This window comes from Morchella importuna, assembly GCF_003444635.1.
Source record: "Morchella importuna strain M04M26 chromosome Unknown Morimp01GS006, whole genome shotgun sequence".
NCBI classification, from domain to species: Eukaryota; Fungi; Ascomycota; class Pezizomycetes; order Pezizales; family Morchellaceae; genus Morchella; species Morchella importuna.
The window spans coordinates 1,437,821-1,459,880 of record NW_025763403.1 but is presented as its reverse complement, the minus strand read 5'-3'; the positions used below and the strand labels follow the sequence as shown (position 1 = coordinate 1,459,880).

Sequence of the window (22,060 nt, the reverse complement as noted above, 5' to 3'; positions counted from 1 at the left end):
GGGATTACGCTGGTTGAAAAGAATAACAATACTACGCTGTTGTAACAAGCGCCACCCGGTGAAGAAGTCAACATTATCACTCCGCTTCCGGAACCATTTGTTATGGAACTACCTGATGCATCGTAATGTGTGCAAACGACTTTAATTTTATTCAACGTAGTGCGATATGATGTTGTCTTTATCGATACCTCGCGGGCTTTTTTCCCTGCATACTCGTTTTTTCACAGCGTTTGTGAACACAACCGGCATTACACACACAAAAAATAGCCAAGACAACCTTTTTGTATGGCATGCAATACTCGTAGCTTTATAGCGTTTCCGAACACGACCAATATTGCATGACATACGAAAAAGCGCCAAATCCACCTTTTTGTATGTCATGCAATATTGGTCGTGTTCGGAAACGCTATGAATAGACGAGTACAGTATGTAGATACTACTTTTATTCTCTAGTCTAGCGTACCATGCATAGAGCTCGGATACGGGAAGGAGCTCTTCCAGAATAATTCCACACATCACGTGACTCTTCAACCCTCATTACAAATTTAAAGTTACATACATGTATCCAAATAATTCGTCAGCATACAATACATAATTCACATCTCTACAGCTATTCAAACAATGTATGTACACCCGCAGGAAAAAAGTGAGGAAACAGCGGGTGCAACCCGTCCGAACCCCAATGCAAAATTGGGGATAAAAATGAAAAGAAGTAATATAACTAAACAATAAAATACAGAATAGATACTATGGCCTCTAAACTATATTCACCACCCCCTATGATCTCCCTAGTCCTTTACTACTGCTGCAATTCTCTTTGGCATGCTGTCAATGATTTTTATATACATTTCCCCCAATCCGGCCTTTCCTACTCTTCCCTAGCTTGGGCTTCAATAACTTTTATGTTTTCATTCCAAGTAGCCCCTATCCACTTTCCAGACTTGTCAAAAGGCATGGCCACGGAATACTCGTGGGGTTGTATTGCGGGTGTGGGGATGTCAAGTTGGAGGCACCCATTGTCATGCACGCTACTCGCTGTTTCCTCACTTTTTCCCTCATACATACATGTATACAGTACAATCTCCTTATTAGGGTTCGGTTCATAAGGGTATTCGCCTTATAAAGGTAGGTGTTTGGGGTCCTCAATGGGCTTCGTACTATAAAGGTACACGCCCTATAAGGGTACGACTTCGCGCCACTTTTGTACTGTAACTTTAAGTAGCACCGCGCGCTAGCGGTACTGTGACGGCGTAACGTGATTTGTCGACAGGGTAATCGGGAAAGCTCACAAGACTTCGTGAATCAGCGCGCAACTTGAGGAAGCTGTTGCAATCGGTAGAGACGCCTTTCCCATCACTTCATTCAACTCACAATTCCTACTACATCCTTCAACCATCATACAATGGCTTCCCAAGGCCCTCCTCCAGCTTCCGGGGGTGGTACTGCTGCTGCCGGCTCCCCCCAGGCACTCAACCAGATTGTTATCGAATACCTTTCGAAAAAAGGTTACTCAAAAACAGAGGCCATGTTGCGGGTTGAGTCTGCCCACACAGATCACGAAGGAAGGCCAATTCTAAGCAGCTTGGACGACCAACCTGAACTAAAATACGAAAAGAGCTACTGTGGGTTTATACTCTAGTAGTGGCAGAGATAAGCCTGCTGATTCGCGCGCATATTGTAGCACATTTGAAACATTGGATCGATAATTCTTTAGATCTCTATAAGCCCGAGTTGCGCCGCCTTCTCTACCCAGTATTTGTACACTCCTTTCTGGAGCTTGTCAAAAGTGGCTATGTAGTTCCCTCGCAGACGTTCTACAAGGAGCATGCCCACGAACATGAGAGCACTCACGGTCACGACCTCAAGAACCTCAAAGCGCTCAGTCTTCCACAGCATATCGAGGATGACCAACTCGCAAAGCTTTACCGCGAGAACAAGTACCGCGTTATCCTCTCGAAGACTACGTTTACTCTCCTAATGCACTTCCTTGAAGAAACAAAAGACGCCGGCGGCAGCGTGATCCTGAGATTTATCAATCAGCGCATTGATATTAAGACAATTTCCGGTCGACCGACCATGTTTTCTACCGCCGGTGATGACGAGGGCATGCTCGGTGAAGAAGAGGGCATTCAAGGGCACACCTCAGGCCATCTCAACCGCGGGGGTGTTCTCCCAAGCATAAAACTCGGTCATCTACCCATGGATAAAGAGCTCATGTCTGATGTTGAGGAGGAGCTTCGTGAAGAGGACGCCCGAATGAAAGACAGTACTAGAAATGAGGAATTAGGCGTCTCTACCGGAGGTACCCTTATTGAGGAATTCCAAAAAATTAAACGAGAAGAATCCGAGGATTCGCCAATGCGCGATACTATCCCACTCCCTCCATACACGGGAGTCGATGTTGAGCGTGAAGTGCGCCTGGTGAAGGAGTCTCGTGACAAGGTCCGCCTCGCCGGCGTGCCCGCTCCTGCATTACCCAGTGTCTGCATGTATACTTTTCACAACACCCACGATGGTCTTAATTGCGTCGATTTTTCTGAGGATTCCACTCTAGCAGCTGGTGGATTTGCCGAGTCTTATGTCCGTATCTTCTCTCTAAAAGGCGCTGCATTGCCGTCTATTATTCCTGCAGAAAATCTTCCCTCTATTCCCAAAACCAGACGTCTGATTGGCCACTCTGGCCCTGTGTATGGCGTTTCGTTCTCGCCAGACAACAAGTACCTCCTTTCCTGTAGTGAGGACAAAAGTGCACGCTTGTGGTCTCTCGATACCTTCACTGGACTTGTTGTCTATAAAGGTCATGATAATCCAATCTGGGACATCAAATTTGGCCCCTTTGGTCACTATTTTGCAACCGCCTCCCACGATCACACTGCAAGACTCTGGAGCTGCGACCATATCTACCCCCTTAGAATCTTTGCCGGCCATCTGAATGATGTGGACACTGTTGAGTTCCATCCCAACAGCGCCTACGTCTTCACAGGCTCTTCCGATAAAACCATACGCATGTGGGATATTCAAACTGGAAATTCAGTGCGCCTATTTACTGGACACACGGCGCCCGTTACTGCGCTTGCTGTCTCTCCAGATGGAAAGTGGCTTGCGTCTGCGGGTGAGGATTCCGTGATCAATATGTGGGATCTTGCATCTGGGAAGCGACTTAAGACTATGCGTGGCCACGGGAAGACCAGTATCTACTCTTTGAGCTTTTCTGTCGAAGGCAACGTATTGGTCTCTGGAGGCGCAGATATGACCGTGCGCACCTGGGATGTTGCCTATGGCACTGGAGCGCCGACTGCGGACGCACCAGAGGGAACTGGTGGGGTGAGTGTCGGCGATGGGACGACCAAAGTGGACGGCGTTACGAATGGAGCCGGCAAGATAAGGAAGGGTGGGAAAGATGTGGTTGCTACGTAAGTACCTTTTTTTTCCTTGTGATAAATCATATACTGACGGACTACAGCCCTGATCATCTGTCTGTCTTTTACACAAAGAAGGCACCAGTGTACAAAGTCCAGTTTACAAGGAAGAATATGGTTCTCGCTGCTTCAGGGTTCTTACCTTGATTAATATAACTACATATGGCTTTTCTTGATGATGTTGGATCATCTCGCCATCATTTCAACATCACCTCAATACATTGATTAAGGACTGGAGTTTATGCAAAAAGTGTATTTTACTTTTCTACCGGATATGGTGTTTTTAACTATTTTTTTCTCGGGATTTGTTTTTAGTTGATTAGCTAGCTACTCTGTTTATTTCCTTTCTGTTCCGGTTGGGCCTGGGTGTGAGGGTGTGACTATTTCTTGTTATGTAAATAATAGCGGTGGATATGGTGATGTATGATTGTTATTTTTTTTATTTTTTTTATTTTTACATCTATAATACAGGCTCTATACCATTACCCTGGCACTAGTAAATCTGACATGTACGTGGTTGTCAGTTGTGTAGTTTCCCTCTCATGAAGATCCGGGGGTTTCCGGCTCTTCGGGCTTTTTCCGAGCCACAAGGATTTCATCTATTATACCCATCTCCTTTGCTTCTTCGGCACCCATAAACAGGTCTCGCTCCATGATTTTCTCTGCGCAAACTGTAAGTATAACTCTTCAAATTGGGACGGTCAGGATAACGGTCAAGATACATACCAATCTCCTCAAGCGTATGCGGCTTCGTTAGATGCTTTTGGTAGATCATATTCAGCCTCTCTCTGACTCTCAGGATCTCCTTTGCATGAATCGCAATATCTGTTGCCTGCCCCGCATACCCGCCACTCGGCTGGTGCACCATAACGCTCGAATGTGGTAGGCAATACCTCCTCCCCTTTGCTCCTCCCGCCAACAACAAACTTCCCATGCTGGCTGCCTGCCCAATGCATATTGTACTGACGGGAGCCTGGATATAGTTCATTGTGTCATAAATTGCCAACCCAGCGGTAACGGAGCCACCCGGGGAGTTGATGTAAAGGTTTATAGGCTTTGTTGGGTTCTCAGCTTCGAGGAAAAGAAGCTGGGCTACGATAACGGAGGAGAGCCCATCGTGTACAGGACCGTTGAGCGTTATGATGCGCTCTTTGAGGAGGCGTGAAAATATATCATCTAGGCATGCAGGGTTAATCCAATAACCATATAATGAGGAAAGAGGGTTGTACAAACAGGAATGCCATCCTCCACCGACGGATTCGTGGACAAAGGGTGTCGGTGTGTAGTAATCCGCCAATCCCGGCGAAGCAGATAATGCCCGTCGAGCTCTGGCAGTGGTCGTGGGACGGAGAAAGTGGGAACTTTGGCGGCGCAGTAAAGGCGATAGTATTGACGACGACATAAAGGCGGGTATGCGGGTATCTACTTGGGCAAGCTGATGCTTTTGAGTATTCGGAGGTCGTGAATGAGAATATGGTTTAGCTGTGGTCGAGTTAAGTTTGTGCAATGACTAAGCAAATCACGTGAATTCATAATTTTATAGTCAATCATTTCCATCATAAAGAACTAGAGACCACTACTTGATGGAATTTACTGTTCGTACTTTACCCGCAACATCGGATAGTTCAGTTAAAGTTGTTTTATTTAAATTTATATGAACACTCTTTGAGAAATTGGATTTGTTCATAGCCTATCACTCTGATCCCCAAATTTAACAGCCAGCGTGCAACAGATTGGGATATTAATTGATTTGATTTATAATTCATGAATTGTGCGCAACATGTACATATGTCAACAACAGGTCGGGATATGGTTGAGATCCTAGAAGAATTCATATGATGATCATTATAGTGTTAATAAATTTTGAATATTTTATGTACGTATTGTCAGGTTACAAAAATAACTACGCACCCCGCATAGTAACCAGACGCGATTCCCAATCCGTTTCATTCCAGCCATGGACTAGAGTACTACATATAGGTTCCTTAACTCTCTAGATTCATGGATATAGAATCACCTTGTTCATATCTATTGTGGTTGTCGAAATATACGTACTTGGATGGTTGTTGGTTGTCGTTGGTGCGTAAGTATATATGTAGGTTTTATGTAAAGAAAGCTTGAGTTACCGGGACCTCAGCCGACACCTTTACGCAAATCTGGTCTGATAATACTATGTTTTCTTTTTTCTCATAGTTCATTGTATTGCCACCGGAAGGGTATTTTGAACCCTCGAAGGCATCGCAAACCCAAGTGCAGTCGTGAATGGTAGTTGAGCACTTTCGCATAATCTCAGTATCGGGTACCGCCATAACTCGAAAGATTGGCTAGATCAAAATTACTTGTATGGGAAACTTCTGATGTAGATCGATGCCATTCAACCAATTATTCAAGCGGTAGTCCCTGGACGGAGATAGCCAATTTTTCGAGTTTTGGCGGTATGTACATGCCAAGTCCGAGTGACACTTCCTGATCCTAGCAACCAATTACATAATCCACCCATGAACAACGCTCCAAAACTCTCCACAACACACGCGCGCGCAGATATCCCGCCATGGACTTTGAAGATGACACCAAGCAGAGCTTCTATGGGCACTTTCTTGAGATGCAGACAGGTACATCCATAAGTTAATATATCCGCTAGAATATAACCCACGCTAATCCGGGCGCGTAGCTCTCGAGGCTCAAATCGAGAATCTCCCAGGCGTAGACGCCTCCGTGCGACCAGAAGCTATAGACGCATGCCTAGCGTCCATAGCGCAGCTCTCGGGCGTCGTAAAGGACGCGAGCTCCTACCTGCCTGCTTATGACCAGCGGTCGTACTCTGAGGTATGCGAAGGCCTTTCTGCCTTTCTACCTAGACAGGTGTTCACAGTTGGTTGTTGTAGACGATCCGCGACCTCTCTGAGAAGCTCGCAGAGATGCGACGGTCCCTAGCACCGAAACAGAAGTTCTCGTTCAAGAACCGTAAGAAGGACACCAGCGCGGGCATCGGCGGTGCTGTTAAATTTTCCTCAACACATAGCACAGAGAAGCCCGCGGCGGTCTCGGCTGTCCCCGAGGCCAATAACCTCGTCATATCCCAGCAATCCGGGAAAAACCTATGCCCAGACCCACCAGCAGCGGCAAGCTCCTTCTCATCACTGCTATTGTCAGACATTGAGGGATGTGTGGTTTTGTTCCCAGCAGGGCGGACGTTCTTCAAGAGCGCATCTGTGAAGGGCATTAGCAGATCATTGTTGTTCCTAGGGGGTGCGGTGAATGGGCCGCTACATGTTACGGGATTGAGGGATGTGACCGTTGTGGTGGCATGTAGGCAGTTGCGGATGCATGAGGCGGTGAATGTGGACTTATATCTTCTGTGCACGTCAAGGCCGATTATCGAGGACTGCAGTGGGGTTAGATTTGCGCCACTGGGGAAGGAGGGCTTGGGGGAGGCATGGGAGGGGGTTCAAAGAAATATGTGGGACCAGGTTGACGACTTTAAGTGGTTGAAGAGTGAACATAGTCCGAATTGGGCGGTATTGCCGGAGAGCGAGAGGGTGAGTGCGGAAAGGTGGGAAAAGGTTAGGGAAATGGGGCTAGACGAGGGGTTGAAAGCCTTTGTTAACAAGAGCACTACTTTGTAGGGTCCTGTGGGATAGGGTTACGTCTAATAACTAATATTATTATATTCTTAGAACTGCATGTACTCTACATTACATGTAGGTATTAGATACATGCGGATTTTTATTCAAACGAATTCCATTCCTACGAGCTGTGGTTGGTCAATGATATATATTGATATTATCGCGATGATCTGACAAGCTTCAGTCGACGTCCACCGAACGAACCAACGTCCAGTCCGGGCGCATGCATGATGATGATGGATGGCATCGACCCTGATTGATGTGCCGCGCTGCGTGCATCCCCGCTAAGCGAGCGGTGTTGTGCTTGTGTAACCATGAGGTTCACAACCTTGGCAAAAAAAACTGCCCACACAGTGCACACTCTAGACTTGATTGTGCTTAGTGCGGCGAATAATTTCTTTCTGCTGTATGGAGGTGCTAGCACTGGCCCGGACATACTCTACATACATATATCCTACTCTAGATCTCTGTCTGTCTTCTGCCCTGGCTGAGATTCTTACCTGATCGACTCGCCCCCCCCCGCTCTCCCCTTCACTGAATTGTGATGCTGAGGAGCAGAAATCGCAGGCAGCTCAATCGCGAGTAGATACTAACTCAAATAATATGCTCTCTCTTGTCCGCTCACTGCCGCCAAAACATGGTGGCCGACATTGCTATTTGTCCCAACCCCGCCGCCGGTTCGCTACGAACAATATCGGGAATCTTCACCACTGCCGCAATGCCCGGATGTCCACACTCCATTCTCTGACCGCGGGAGTAAGAGGATATGCGACTGATACTGAAATTGAGAAGGGTAAGGAGGAGGAGAAGGAGAAGGAGGGGAATGGGGAGGGCGAGGATAAAGGTATGGTTTAATTATATCTGCAAAAGCTGCAAAATAATGAATATAAAACACTTATACCTCCGCTCAATAGACCTACCTCGCTTCAATGCTCTCGGCGTGCAACAACTCTCTCACAAAGTCCATTCTAAAGTCTTTTCCGGTAAGCCCACCCCGCCGCCGCCTGAAATCGTTGAGCTTTCCAAAACCCACTTGACGCGGCATGGCCTCTATGGAAAAAACACCGACCAAAACCCGCCCATCTCCTTCGACCTGCCGCCGTTGCGTGGCAAATCGGGAACGCTCGATGAGCATTTCTACCAGCTCGGATTGACCTCTTCATATCCTTACTTGGACTACGCAAAGAAGTTTGCTGGCGTTGACCTTCAGCCGCCGCCGCCACCGGGAACGAAATGGGGGCGGCAGAGCGGGTGGACCAAGTATAAACCCGACGGGACCGCAACGCCGGTCAAATATCCAACGGATGACATGCTGGTGTTTGATGTCGAAGTGCTATACAAGGATTCGCCATTCGCAGTAATAGCGTGTGCAGCGGGGACAGAAGGGTGGTATGCGTGGGTGTCGCCCTGGATCCTAGGGGAATCAAAGACGGATCGGCATCTAGTCCCGCTAGGACTATCGGAGAAGCCGCGTGTTATCGTCGGTCATAATGTAGGCTATGACCGCGCGAGGATCAAGGAGGAATATAGTTTGAAGAAGACTTCATTTGCATTTTTAGATACAATGTCACTACATGTAGCGACAAACGGGATGTGCTCGAGACAGCGCCCAACGTGGCTAAAACATCAGAAGTTACAGAAGTTGAAGGATGGGATGCTGAGCATGGATGCCGTGTCGCAGGATACGCTGAATATGCTGGAAGAGGAGGAGGAGGCGTGGATTGCGCGGAGCTCTATCAACTCCCTACAAGAGGTAGCGCTCTTCCACTGCGATATCCAAGTCGACAAAGGAGTGCGCGACCAGTTCGGAATCATCAACAGAGAGGGGGTCTTGAAGCAGCTCGATACCTTACTCGACTACTGCGCGGCAGACGTGGCGACAACCCACAAAGTTTACAAGAAGGTCCTCCCCAATTTTCTCGAGGTCTGCCCGCATCCCGTGAGTTTCGCTGCGCTGCGGCACCTCTCCTCAGTAGTCCTCCCTGTCGACAAGACCTGGGAGGACTACATAAAGCGTGCAGAAGATACCTATATAGAAACCTCAGAGGCCATCAAAAAACGCCTAATAGACCTCGCAAACGGCGCTCTGGCACATAAAAACGACTCGGTTACGTTCATGGCGGATCCGTGGCTACGACAACTAGATTGGACTATACCGGAGACTAGGACGGTCAAGATCAAGGGCCAGGTCAAAGGGGAGGTCAGCAAGCGGCCAGCAAAGAACCAGAAAATGCCCGGCGAACCCAAGTGGTATAAGGATTTATTTACACCCGGCAACGCTGGAGATATGAAGATTAGCGTCAGATCAAGGATTGCGCCGCTGCTACTGAAACTGGCGTGGGATGAGAAGCCGCTGGTATGGTCGGATGTGTATGGGTGGGTGGTGAGGGTGCCAGTTAGTGAGAAGGCTAATTACGAGGACAAGGCCCTGGTCAAATGCGATATGGCTGAAGAGAAAAATGGGCTCCTAAATAGTGATCGGGAAAATATCTACTACAAGCTCCCGCATAAGGATGGACCGACGGCAAGATGTGTGTCGCCGCTGGCGAAGAGTTATCTGAAATACTTTGAAGACGGAATGCTTTCCTCCCCGCACCCTCTTGCGAAGGAAGCATTGAAGATGAACGCTGAGTGTTCGTATTGGATCTCGGCACGGGAGAGAATCAAGGGCCAAATGGTTATCTACGAGAGTGACGTAGAGGAAGGCTACCTGACGGGTATGACAAAAACTGCGCTGGAGAAATCTAAGAAGGAGAGTGGTCGCAGCAGCCCAGAGGTGGGGATAATCCTGCCGCAACTTATACCTATGGGAACGGTTACGAGAAGAGCAGTAGAGAGAACCTGGTTGACGGCCAGTAATGCAAAGAAGAATCGTTTAGGCTCGGAGCTTAAGGCAATGATCAAAGCACCTCCAGGGTACGTCTTTGTAGGCTCCGATGTAGATTCACAGGAGCTCTGGATTGCAAGTTTGGTGGGAGATGCGCAGTTTAAATTGCATGGCGGAAACGCTATTGGGTTCATGACACTCGAGGGTACAAAGGCTGCCGGGACGGATTTACACTCAAAGACAGCAAGTATTCTGGGAATCTCTAGAAACCACGCAAAAATCTTCAATTATGGAAGAATCTACGGCGCTGGTGTCAAGTTTGCCTCAACTCTCTTAAAGCAATTCAACCCCACCCTGCCCGACAGCGAGGCCGACCAGACGTCACAAAGACTCTACAAAGAGACCAAGGGCACTAAAACAAAACATTCCCTCTTTCACGACCGTCCCTTCTGGCGGGGCGGAACCGAGAGTTTCGTCTTCAACAAACTGGAAGAGTTTGCGAACCAGGATTTACCCAGAACCCCTGTTCTGGGAGCAGGTATCACGGAGGCTTTGAGAAGGGAGTATTTGACTTTAAATGGGTTCATGCCGTCGAGGATCAATTGGGCGATTCAGTCTTCGGGTGTGGATTATTTGCATCTATTAATCATCGCGATGGAACACCTTATCACGAGATTCAGGCTAAGTGCGAGGCTGGCAATTACGGTGCATGATGAGATTCGGTATCTAGTAAAAGATATGCATAAGTATCATGTTGCGATGGCACTTCAGATCGCAAATCTCTGGACTAGGGCAATGTTTTCGCAGCAAATGGGCATCGAAGACCTTCCGCAGGTACGTTTGCATTGTATTGAATTCATTGACAGTGGTGAGCATTGACTAACAAACTCATAGTCTTGCGCATACTTCTCTGCCATCGACATTGACTCGGTCCTGCGTAAAGAAGTGGACATGGACTGCATCACACCCTCACAACCGAATCCTATTCCCCCAGGAGAGTCCATTAACATGACCCAACTCCTCGACGCTCTCAAGAAGGGAAACACCGCATTCTTCCAGAAATCACTCGCACGGGGGCATCATAAACTTTCAAAGGATCTAGAAGATGCGGAGTACACCCCGCGCACCCCCGTAATGGAGCAGCTCCAAGGGGGAGCCAATATCCCCTTCCTCCGAGCACAAAACGCCGATGACGAAGAGTTCCGGAAGCTTGTTGGCGAGCTTAAAAAGAAATATATGTTCCCGGAATACCAGAAGGCGAAACCTTCCCCCGTAGAGGATATGATCTGGAATGCACCGCCCGTGGTTGCAAAGACATACGAAGAGACACACGAAGCGGTCTCCTCGAGCGTTAAGGGCCAGAAATGGCAGTCGCTCCCAACAAATAGTCCCCACGTGAAGAGGCCGTTTGCAATGTCGCTAGAGTTTAAGCTAGAGGTTCAAGAGGCCAGAAAGCAGACAGCTCAATTAAGGAGGTCTGATCCGGTCAAATCCGGCACCAGTAAACTACATACCAATCGTCCAAAACCATTTATGCGGAAGCATCCGGATGTATAAGAGTAAATTTAAGAATATGTAGATGTAGATATATTCCCTTCTCTTTTTATCTTTCGCTTGTTGAGGGTTGGCATCTTATAGGGCGTTTATTATGTTTTATCTTCTTTTTTTGGTGTTTTATGGGGTATCTTAGACGAGCGGCGGCGGATGGTGGTGGTATTATGTATCTTTCATTGGGCTATTTTGTTTGGGGTTGGTTCTCCGGGGGCAGTTAGCGAGCGCCAGTTACTTCAGAAATCAAAAGTTTCTTATTACAATTACCCTCCTTGTTTACGTCATGTAATATCACTCGGTAAGTTCTCCGACCCATGCACTTGCGATAGTATTGTTTGGGCATCTAGGGATCGGAGCAAGCCATCCTGGAAGCTTAGACTAAAAACTGGAAAACAATTGTAAGCATGGGTTGAGTAACCGAGTGGCAATACAGTATTTTCTGTGAGGACAATCACTTCCTGCTAAGAATGCAATTAATGAATTAAACAAAAAAACAAAAACTTCCTGCTAAGACCTCAAAGCTCACTCACTCTAAGTAATACATACAAATACATAGCTCCTTTAAGTGCTGTCGCACAGGCATGGAATTTTGTGTTTGCGGTACTCATAAGCATATCCATCTGTGTCCCTGTGGAGAATTCAAGCTGGTGGTGGAGGTCTCTGGTAGGCTAGGTGCCATTGGCAGGGAGTCATTGTAGGCACCCAGGGCAGGGCCAAGCCGAGTGATAGCCTATGACTGCATCCATCAGTCACGAGAAGTCTAGCAAAGGGCCAACATAGGTTGGCCTTCGAATATGCTACTTCTAATGAGGCCCATCAACAGCATGTCCTTCAAGTATATACAAGTAGGGAGACATATATATATTCCATACTTGTGTTCCGGCGGGGGACATTTACTAGAGAAAAAAGAATAAATAGGCTGGTGATATGATATATATACATGCACATTTTATTACACCCTCCATGCAAGGTCTGCTCTGCCCTGCTCTATTTCCCCACGGTGTCTCTCGCAACAATCGCCTTCAGTCCCGCACACGCCACACCCACGCCCCAGCGCACCGTCGCCGTCTCCGCCTCCTCCCCCGCCACATCCGTGCCCTTGACATACTTGCGCAGAAAGTACAGCACGCTCCTCGCCAGGTCCACGTTCTCCGCAATCCGCATAAACACATCCACCACGGCCTTCTCGTCCCTGCCGCCCTGCTCCGCCGCGTTTCGCTGCGAGTGCAGCACAACATTGATAAACAGTAGCTCCAGAAACATCTTTGTCCGGCTCTGCAAATACGCCATGTTAAGCGTCTTGAGCACATCCAGCCCCAGCGCACCCTCCGCAATCAGACTGCCATACATGCGCGCCCAATTCACCGTCTTGCGCATCTTGAGCGCCTCGTCTTCCTCATCGTCGTCATCGAACGCATCGCCCGCCGCCGCCCGCCCGCCGTCGTCCTCGCCCATGCGCCGGAAGATGTCCCAGAGGCAGAACGTGAACGTCATCTTGAGCGCGCGCTGGCCGCAGAGCTTCCGCGCGATGAGCGTGTAGTAGGGGTTGTAGGAGGCCTCGCTGCCGCAGCAGTGCACAAGCACGCGCGGGATCTCGGGCTCCTGCTTGCGCTTAAGCCGTAGCTTGAGGAGGCGGTTGTGCGCGTCGGTGTAGTCTTCCGCAGACATGATGGTCACGAAGATGGAGCGCCGGACGTCGGTGTTCATGCGCTGTTGGCGGGCGAGCTCGACGAGGTCGGTGATGGTGCCGAAGTCGCTTTCGGACTTTTTGGCCTTTTTTGTGGGCTTTGAGGAGGTGGTGGTGGTGGTTTCGGCGGATGCAGGCTCGGCAGAGGCTTGGTTGCCGACCCAGGAGGCGCCGACGAGCCACCATTTACCTTTGGTTTCGGTGTTGCGGATGTCGTCGAGGGAGGCGCGGAGAGGCTCGCTGGCGCGGAGTTGTCGGGTGTTGAGAGAGCCGAGGAGTTTGCGCATGCGCGAGGTAGATTGTGATGTTATGGCGGAGGTGGCAGTGGCGGACTTGAGGCGGTTGTTCTTTAAGTTAGTGAGCGTTTCAATCATGAATTTTGTGCGGACGCTCATGTTGGCTGCGCCGATTTTGTTGATTGCGGGCTGCATCATGACGACAAGGTCCTTCAGCGCCGTGGGGTCGTCCTGCCGTAGCTGTGTACCGGAATCTAGGAATATCAATGTAGTTGTTAGTCCGTATTCTTCTTATTAGAGGTCATTGATAGCGGGAGAAACATACTGCGCACAATCTTCAACAGTAATTCTGTGTTGAGCTCCGTAATCTCTCCCAAAAATATCCTGATAAAGTCAAATACCAGGCCGCAGCCCACGACCTGGAAGTTATAGAGCTCGGCCAGAAAGCTCATCAAATTGGTACACTCCTTGGTCCCTGACGCTGGGTTCTCAATGCCGTTTGTCTTCTGGTAGTGCACATCGAAATTCTCAACGATCCGCTGCACAACGTGCGCGCCAAAGTCGGTGCCGATGAGCTTATACAGACCGGCGACTAACCCGGCGTGCAGGATCATGAATGTGTCCATGAGCGACGACGGGTCGCAGACAATGGTGATAAAAAGGTCGGAGAGCGTTGCTGTGACATGGCCACGCGGATTACTGCGGTACAGGGCCTCGATCTCGCCGAGGATGGAGAGGAGGTTGGCTTCGGAGAGACGGTTTATAAGACCCTTGCAGGTGCGTTGTAGGCGCTGAAGGAGCTCGTTGTCGGTCGTTGGGGCGCCGCGGAGAGAGGGGGGGATGTATTTGCTGGTGCTGGCGGCGAATTTGGGGGTTTCGGTGGTGGAGGGGGTGGTGGTGGGTGGGTCTGTTGGTTTTTCTGGGAATGCTTCTGGTGAGGTGGGCTCGTCGTCTTTTATGCCCGTGAACTCTTCTTCGTCTTCGTCGCCTTCGTCATCTTCGGGAATGTCGTCTTCGTCTTCACTTAGATCCTCGTCGTCGCCGTCGAGATCCATGCCGTCGAGTATATCGTCCAGCCTATCCTCATCATCCTCCTCGCTGCTCTCCTCGTCACTGATATCCATATCCTCTGGCTCCGGCTCCGCCTTCGCCTTCGCTGTTTTCCTCCTCTTTGCCCCACCCTCCCTCTCGGCCAGAAAGTCCTCGTCTAGCCCTTCCATTAAGAAGTCCAGCCCATCCTCCTGAAACGACGCCGGCAGCTTCTTGCTCTTGATCTTGAGCTTCTTCTCCAGGGCACTGATCTCCGCGTCATCCTCGGCCAGCTTGTCCTTCACCGCCCTCCTTATGTGCGGCCTGCTACTAGTCTCATCCTTCTCCTCCACCGCCGCCCGTGTTTCTGGCCGCTTCGTCTTCTTGAGAATTGACTTTGGTTTCACCTCCTCCTCCTCCCCCTCCTTCTTCTTGGGCTTCTCTTGCTTCTGCGGCTTCGCTAACGGCGGTGCTTCTTCCTCGTCGTCGTTGTCGTCGTCTGCGCCGGCTTGATGGTGGATTGGTTGGGGCGGCCCGTGTTTTGCAAAGTGTATACGCTGCTTCTTCTTGATGTCGCGCTCCTGCCTCCGGCGCTCTTTGCGGTCTGGGAGGCGCTTGTTCTTGCCGCCCTTGCGCCGTGAGGAGGTGGGATTGTCTACACGGGAGGTCAGCGACACAGCATTGAGGTTGGTGTAGTGGGGGAAGGAATGTGTGTACCAAGGGCGAGTTCTTGTACTAGCTCCCGGGGGAGTCTTGTCGTGCTTGTTTTGACTGGACGCGGCATTTTGGGGGGTGCGGGGGCGCGGGGGCAGCGGAATTGGCTGTCTGGCGGGTCTGCCTGCAGAGTGCGAGTTTGTGGGAAAGCTGCGAGAAAATTCGGGGGTTAGGGTTGGGAGGCTCTGCGGTGGGGCTAATGCGGGTACGAAACGGGTGTAGCGTGCCAGGGGAACGTTTAGTGCTGTGAGCATGTAAACCTAACCCTTCACTGGCTGGCTCAAGTAAGGGAATGAGCTGGGAGCCACCATCACGCCTGGCGCAAGAGTCGTCGGGACTGCTACCTTAGTTCTTGAGTGTGCCGAATGCCGCCGGGTCGTGCGTTTGACACCCACCTTGGGGGGAGGTAAGATTGATCACCTTATCTCTTGCTGCCGTGGCGAAATAATTTTTTTATGTGCAAAGTGATCCCATTTGCCTCCTGCTACTCTTTTTTTTCTTTCTTCTTTCTTTCTTTTTTCGAGTTCTTTTTTTTCTCTTCTTCCCTTCCTCTTCTCCCCCCCTTTGCATACTACAATATCCAGGCCACGCTTAATTTAGAACACTCAAGGTCATTGATGATTCACCAGCAGTTCCTTCCTCCGGGAAGAAACTGAAAACTCTAGAGTGAAATCAATCAGGAGGTCCTTTTTGTTTTTCTATAGGAGGAGGAGGAGGAAGTACTGAGTTATAAGCGGTGTTGGAGATCGAGGCCGGCTTTTTCCACTCTCTCGTGGAGAAGTTTTTCCGCACACAGACAAATAAAATAGCTGAACCGAACCGTGTCGCCTTACCGTGATGGAAACTACATTATTACAACTGTCTAACAGAATAAGAGACCCGCTGGCATATCTGGGAGGGAAACGAGGGCAGCCCTCCCTCCCCTCCTCCTCCTTTTCATCATCAAGAAGTGAAGTAGTCATCTATTACCGGCTTAAATAGCATTTCCTACACATACGGATATCCGTGCATCTCAATTTAACCATGCTGGCGAGAGCATGATGCCTTCCGAGAAGTGGAGCGCTCGACTACGGACGATATTGACATTGAAGATTGTGGTAATAGTTTCGGGGCGTCTAGGGCTAGGGTTGAGTATCCCGAGTGAGAGATCATGACTTTAGTCCCAAGTTGCGCTTGAGTTTATATTGACTCGGTACATGTACATGTATTCCCGCCACGTCCCTTCACATTCATTAATTCCAAACCGAATCCATCCATTTGCAAACAAGAAAAAAAAAACAATTACTTTTTTTGGCCCCCCACAACCGAAAGTGACAAAAAAAACGCAACGACGAGTGATAATACATGATCTATCTACTAATAGCCAGGCTCACTATGGCTTGATCTCAAACAGTCTTACATTTCCTGCCTCGTTCCCGATGGCCACCATGCCCGTCTCCTTGCCAGCAAAGGCTACGACCGTGACTTTGCCCAGCGGCGTCTTACTAGTAGGCCAGTTCTTGTATACCGTGCAGCTGGGCAGATGGACTGCAGACACACACGAGTTAGCAGTATTCCAGAGAGATATAAAAAGAAGAAGAAGAAGAAGAATAAAAGACTCACTCATCCTCAGCGCATCTTTCTTGCCTCGACTCGCCATGCACAGCACCTGCGCATCCGGCGAGAACTCCAGCACGCTGATTGCCGTCACCAGCTGCTCCATAGCCCTCATCGGCTTCGGCCCTTCCGGTGTCCCCACCGCGCCCACCGCATTCCCGCCAAACGAGAGCTTACGGTCATAGATGTTGACAATGCCGCTCTGGGACCCCACCGCCACCCACCTGCTGCCGCCGTTCGCCACCACCGTCGTTGCAAACCCTCCCTCGTCTCTCCACCGGGCCGTGAATGCGCGCGCCGCAACATCATACTCCCACAGCTCGCCGCCCTTGTTTGCGATCGTCAGCCCGGACCCGTCGTGGTACCACGATACATCCTGCACCCGCCCCTCGACGGCGGCCAGCGCGACCCACTGCAGCGTCTTGGCGTCGAGGATGTTGACGCGCCCCTTTGAGCCGAGGATGGCCATGAAGCGGCCGTCGGGGGAGAGCTTGAACCTCTCCATGCTCTTCTGCTCCTCCTGGTGCCCGTACACGCGGGTCACCTTCTCGACGGCGCCCGACTCGAGGTCCCACACATGGAAGTACCTCCTGCGGCCACTGGCAAAGACACGCTTCCCGTCTGGGTGGAACCAGGCGCTGTTGATTGGGGTGCGGCGGATATGCAGCGACGTCGCCGGAGGGTTGACCTTGCCGTCAATGTGGTGGAGGCGCAGTGTCGAGTCGAAGCCGGACGAGAGGACTAGCGGGTGCGAGGGGTGGAAATGCAGCGCATTGATGCCGGACTGGGAGCCACCGGTGTGGTTCACGTCGGTGAGGCGTGCAATGTTGAGGGCCTCGGGCTTGAGCTTTCCGCTGGCTGCTGGTCTGGTCCAGTTGTGCGTGCTCTGGAGGAAGTCTGAGAGTGGCGGCGTGGTGAGGGCGGTGCTGTCGTCGTCAATGTCCATGTCGGAGCCCGAGGAGCTGCTGGACGAGTCGCGGCGGCGGCGTTTGTGCTCGGGGGAGGGAGGCCTGGCCCAGTCGGGGACGGGGTAGACTCGCTCGAACCTGTGTGCTGGTTAGATCTGCCTCTGTAGGTCTTGGGAGAGGAATGTTCTTCTTACTGGCGCCGTAGTCGCCGTGAGTATTCGTGCCCGTTGACGAAATCGTCCACCTCGGTCTCCCGCAGCTTGCGGCGCTGGTTAACAGACGCAAGTGAGATTGTCAGGCGCTCATCATCACTATCCACCCAAGCCGCCGCAGCCCCCCCGCCCTCTCCATCCACAATCCCCGCCGTCTCCGCACCCTCCTCGTCCTCACCACGAACCGCAATCGTCCCCGCCCCAGGCCCCAAGCCCGCATCTGTGAAAAACAACTACGCACATACACACACACACACTCCCAATCAGTCAATTGCCCCAAAACACACACCACAAACATGCAGCAGGAAAGAAAGAAAAAACGAACCTCATCATCCGCCAACGCCGCCAGGTCCTCCCCAGGCCCACCCACACCCTCTTCTGCTCCCCCCTCTACCACATCGTCGCCCTCGTCATCGTCGGAAGAGTAGTACTTCTCAAGCGCGCCCGCATTCTCGCGCAGGCTCTGCTGGAAGCCCGATAGATCGCCGAAAACGAGCTTTTCGAGCTCGAGCTCAGCGTCGTCCTTTGGCAGCGGCGTGCGGTCTTCTTTCGGGGGGCGCTCTCGCACGGCGGCGGTGGTGGGCTTGCGGGACTTTTTGGCCATTATGTTGTAGGAATTGAGGAAGTTGGTGGTTTGTTTGGTAGGAATTGATTTGGGGGGGGGGGGGTTGTGAGGTTGGAGGGTCGAAAGGAAAGTTTTGGTGGGTGCGAAATTTTGAGCCTCGTGCGGCGCTAGGCTGCATTGGGAGTTTGGGAGGGCGGGATCATGGGAGAGCACTCGGCGTGCGTCATGGGTCGTCACTCGGTTGTTTTTACTGCGCAATCGTGATGGGTGAGAATTGACACCGGTAAAACAGTAGAATTCTCACTGTATCTTACCCCGCCCATTTATAGTTCTACAACCCACACCAAACCCCCATCCATCTACACAACGAAAAAAAAAAAAAAAAAAAAAAAAAAAAAAAAAACATCTATTAAAACACAAAACCCCAAACTTTTAATAAATTATATACAGCTCTACTAAATTACGTCTACCTCTTCTTTGTCCTCTTATACTCATTCGCCGCCGCGCCCTCCTCCGTCTGTATCATGGCCGTAAGCTTCGCCATCTTGGCATGGTACTCCTTGCTCTTCTTCTTGTCCTCCTTGAGCTTCTCGCGCGCCACGAAGCTGCTGTCCTTGCGCAGCTCGCGCAGCGCGCCCTTGCGCTCGCGCTTGTGCTCGGCCTTGAGTTTGGCCAGCTGCAGGCGCTCCTTATCAGGGTCGTAGGAGCGCTTGTCGGCGCTGTAGGACTCTTCGAACTTGGGGATGAAGGTCTTGATGGGTAGGGGTCGGTGGTGGTGGAGCTCGAGGGGGCGGCGGGTGTGTGTGGCGTGTGTGAGGGCGGTCGTGAGGGTCTTTTGGGTGGTTTTAACCTTAGTCTAGAGTGCAATAGTTAGCTTAGATTCTATAAGGGCTTTTAGAAAGAGGAAAGGGGGGGGGGAATGAACCTTGACATCCCGACTCAACCTCCCACCACACTCCCTCCCACCCAGCCACGCCACAACCTCCGCTGCGGGCCCAAACACCTCCCCAAACGCCTTCTTCCCCGCCCACAGCGCCGCAAAGCCCTCCGTCAACGACAGAAACGTGCACGCCAACACACACCGCGTGTCCTCCTTCTCATCCCCGAATATATCCGCAAACGCCATCTTCCTCGCACCACCAACATGCGCCTTCGTAATCCGCAGCTCCGAGCTGTCGTGGTACAGGAAGTTCCCCGGCACCGGCACTTGGGGTGCGGGCGCGAGGAGGGAGAGTCCTTGCAGGACAAAGCTGATGGCCTCGGGCACGAAGCGCCGCGAGAGCTTCTGGTACTGCAGGCAGAGGGTTGCGAGGTATGCGCCTGTTGCCAGGCGCTGCATGGTCGTAGGCGGTGTCTGTGACAGCCAGCGGGCGAGCACGATTGTGGCCGGGGTCACGACCTGGTGGAAGTGGTCGGACGTTGGGTATATCGTTGCGACGGCGGTGAGGAGGATGAGGTCTGCGGATGTGAGGTCCTCGCGGTCGTGGGCTGCTTTCAGGTGGTTGCGGAATTCCTCGGCGACGGGGATGGGGTGGGACTTTGACAGCGCGTGGAGGTGGCGGATGAGTGTTTCGAGGGCGGGGAATGGTGGGGTGGCGGGGGTGAGGTTTGAGAGGTGTAGGATGTGCTCGAGGAGGACGGGGGCGAAGACGGCGAGTTTGGATTTGTTGTCGGCGTGGAGCTTGGGGTGGTGGAGGATGCGGATGCGTTGGATGATGGTTGGGTGGTCGCTGGTTGGGACGGTGGCGGTGATGGAGAGGAGCTCGGCGTGCGTCTGCGGGCATGGGTAGGTGTAGGCGAGCTTGTCGGAGGGCTCAGAGGAGGGCGCGGTGAGGTCGAGCGTGAGGGCCCCGCTGCCGGTGGTTGTGGCGGTGCTCTTTGCGCGCGGCATCAGGTCGGCGAGGAAGTCGTCCTCTTCGTCGTCCTTGTCGGAGCCCGCAGCGACCTCAGCGTCAGATTCATAGTCGTCGGAGAACTCTGCGCCGCTGCCATCGACATTTCCGTCCTCGTCAACGTCGACATAGCCGTCCTCAGAGACCTCGTAGTCGCCGTCGAGCAGCTCATCGGGATTCTCTTGCGTCTTGTCAGGAATGGCGGCGTCGGGGATACCGCGACCGAGATCGTACTCTGTGGCGTCGCCAAACTCAAAGTCGTCGTCTCCGCCGATGTCAGCCTCTTTGGCGGCGGTGCGCTCGTCCTCGCTGTCTTCCTCACCGCGCATGCGGCGCTGGCGGGCCTCTTCGAGCTTGCGCAGGCGCTCGCTCTCCTCGAGGGCCTTTTCCTCGGCCGTCTTTGTGCGCTCGGCGGGCTGCGAGCGCTTGTCGTAGACCATCTCCCTGACGCGCGCGTCGTACTCGGCGTCCTCTTTGCCCTCCATCTGCGCCAACCTGCCCGGGTTGGTCTTGCCGTCGTCCTCAGCCTTCTTCTCCGGCCGGGGTTCATCGCGGCCTGGGATGGGCTCCATGTTGGCGCCTGTCCCCGGGGCATCGCCTCTGATCACCGGCTGCCGTCCGAGGAGAGCCCAGATGTCCGACATCTGTGCGTCGAGCTTCTCGCGCTCGTCCTCGTCGTCCTCTTTCGCCTTCTGGCGCTCGTATTTGTGCAGCTTCGACTTTGCAATGACCTCCTTCATGACCTCCGCCTTTGACTTTTTCCGCTCAGGCTTCTTCTCACCGTCGCTGTCCTCATCACCACTGCCAGTGTCGTTGGGGCCCGCGTCGGGGTCCAGACGCCGCTTCTTGCTCAGCCGCCGCTCAAGCATGTCGTCGTCGGACGCCATCATCTCGTTGCCGTCGTCGAAATCGTCGGCGCCGAGGCTCTTACCAAAGTGCGTCAGCTGGTCCTCGTCGCCGTCGTCGAGGTTGAAGATGTCGCCGCCCCGCGCGCGCTTCTGTTTCTCCTTGGTGAAGCGCTCGAGCATCTTTTCTTCGGGCGTCATGGTGGGGTCGTTTTCGCCGAAGCGGCGGTCGACGATGCCGCCGGCTTTGTGCTTGCGCTGCATTTCGACGAGGAGCGTGCGTTTTCTCTGTAGTAGTAGCACCATTGCACCAATTATTAGCCATCTTCAATCTTCACTCCGCAATCCCAATCGTAATCCTCAATTCCAGCCCCAATCCCCAATTCCCAATTCCAATTCCCCAGAAACAGAAAGCCATGGACCACATACATTCTCCTCCCCAATCTGCTTACTCAACCCCGGCCGACCCTTCGCACCCTTAACCTGGCCGCGGCCACTGATGCTGTGTTTCTCTCTCGTCGTCTTGATCTCGAACGGGTTGAACTCCTCGCGGATGCTCTGCAACGCCACATTGCGTTCCAGGCGCTTTGTGGAGGAGCCTGCGGCGGCGGCTTGCTGCTTGGCGCGGACTGCCGGCTTTTTCGATTTTTGGGGACCTGTGATCCCCGCGGTGCGCAGAGACGCTTTGAGGCGCTTGAGCTGTGATTCGCCCATGTTTGTGGTGGGGGTTGTGGGGGGTTTGGCGGGGGGGGGGGGGGAGTTGGTGAGAGCTGAGTTGAGGATTTTTGAAATATTGAAATTTTGGAGTGGCAGGGATGCAGTGTGCCAAGAAGTGCAGGCAGGGTAAGTCGCGTGCTGTTGCTGTGCGTTGTGGCTCGTGGCTCGTGGCACAAGCCAGGCAAGCCACACTGTACATGTAGTGATAGACAATTATTTATTAGAGAGTTTTAGCT

The 22,060-nt window shown here is 52.0% G+C and overlaps 7 protein-coding genes across 7 annotated transcripts; 3 read left to right on the top strand and 4 right to left on the bottom strand.

Annotated features, from left to right (window-relative positions):
- Positions 1-1,402: 1,402 nt before the first annotated feature.
- LAJ45_03200 (uncharacterized protein) lies at positions 1,403-3,566 on the top strand (the record flags this gene model as incomplete). The annotated part of the gene is made up of 3 exons (XM_046112788.1): positions 1,403-1,622; positions 1,682-3,413; positions 3,464-3,566. The coding sequence occupies 3 exons, from the start codon at positions 1,403-1,405 to the stop codon at positions 3,564-3,566; spliced, it is 2,055 nt and encodes a 684-aa protein (XP_045974277.1).
- Positions 3,567-3,959: 393 nt separating this feature from the next.
- On the bottom strand, positions 3,960-4,821 carry LAJ45_03199 (uncharacterized protein; the record flags this gene model as incomplete). The annotated part of the gene is made up of 3 exons (XM_046112787.1): positions 3,960-4,081; positions 4,146-4,595; positions 4,653-4,821. The coding sequence occupies 3 exons, from the start codon at positions 4,819-4,821 to the stop codon at positions 3,960-3,962; spliced, it is 741 nt and encodes a 246-aa protein (XP_045974276.1).
- A 1,149-nt stretch (positions 4,822-5,970) lies between these two features.
- On the top strand, positions 5,971-7,045 carry LAJ45_03198 (uncharacterized protein; the record flags this gene model as incomplete). Its single annotated transcript, XM_046112786.1, has 3 exons — positions 5,971-6,031; positions 6,091-6,245; positions 6,305-7,045. 3 exons carry the CDS (start codon positions 5,971-5,973, stop codon positions 7,043-7,045), a joined length of 957 nt encoding a protein of 318 aa, XP_045974275.1.
- A 603-nt stretch (positions 7,046-7,648) lies between these two features.
- Positions 7,649-11,429, top strand: LAJ45_03197 (uncharacterized protein; the record flags this gene model as incomplete). The annotated part of the gene is made up of 3 exons (XM_046112785.1): positions 7,649-7,889; positions 7,960-10,706; positions 10,767-11,429. 3 exons carry the CDS (start codon positions 7,649-7,651, stop codon positions 11,427-11,429), a joined length of 3,651 nt encoding a protein of 1,216 aa, XP_045974274.1.
- A 981-nt stretch (positions 11,430-12,410) lies between these two features.
- Positions 12,411-15,159, bottom strand: LAJ45_03196 (uncharacterized protein; the record flags this gene model as incomplete). The annotated part of the gene is made up of 3 exons (XM_046112784.1): positions 12,411-13,600; positions 13,672-15,030; positions 15,093-15,159. 3 exons carry the CDS (start codon positions 15,157-15,159, stop codon positions 12,411-12,413), a joined length of 2,616 nt encoding a protein of 871 aa, XP_045974273.1.
- A 1,302-nt stretch (positions 15,160-16,461) lies between these two features.
- Positions 16,462-18,409, bottom strand: LAJ45_03195 (uncharacterized protein; the record flags this gene model as incomplete). Its single annotated transcript, XM_046112783.1, has 4 exons — positions 16,462-16,616; positions 16,692-17,731; positions 17,788-18,038; positions 18,131-18,409. The coding sequence occupies 4 exons, from the start codon at positions 18,407-18,409 to the stop codon at positions 16,462-16,464; spliced, it is 1,725 nt and encodes a 574-aa protein (XP_045974272.1).
- A 427-nt stretch (positions 18,410-18,836) lies between these two features.
- On the bottom strand, positions 18,837-21,821 carry LAJ45_03194 (uncharacterized protein; the record flags this gene model as incomplete). Its single annotated transcript, XM_046112782.1, has 3 exons — positions 18,837-19,226; positions 19,296-21,395; positions 21,537-21,821. The coding sequence occupies 3 exons, from the start codon at positions 21,819-21,821 to the stop codon at positions 18,837-18,839; spliced, it is 2,775 nt and encodes a 924-aa protein (XP_045974271.1).
- Between the last annotated feature and the right edge of the window lie 239 nt (positions 21,822-22,060).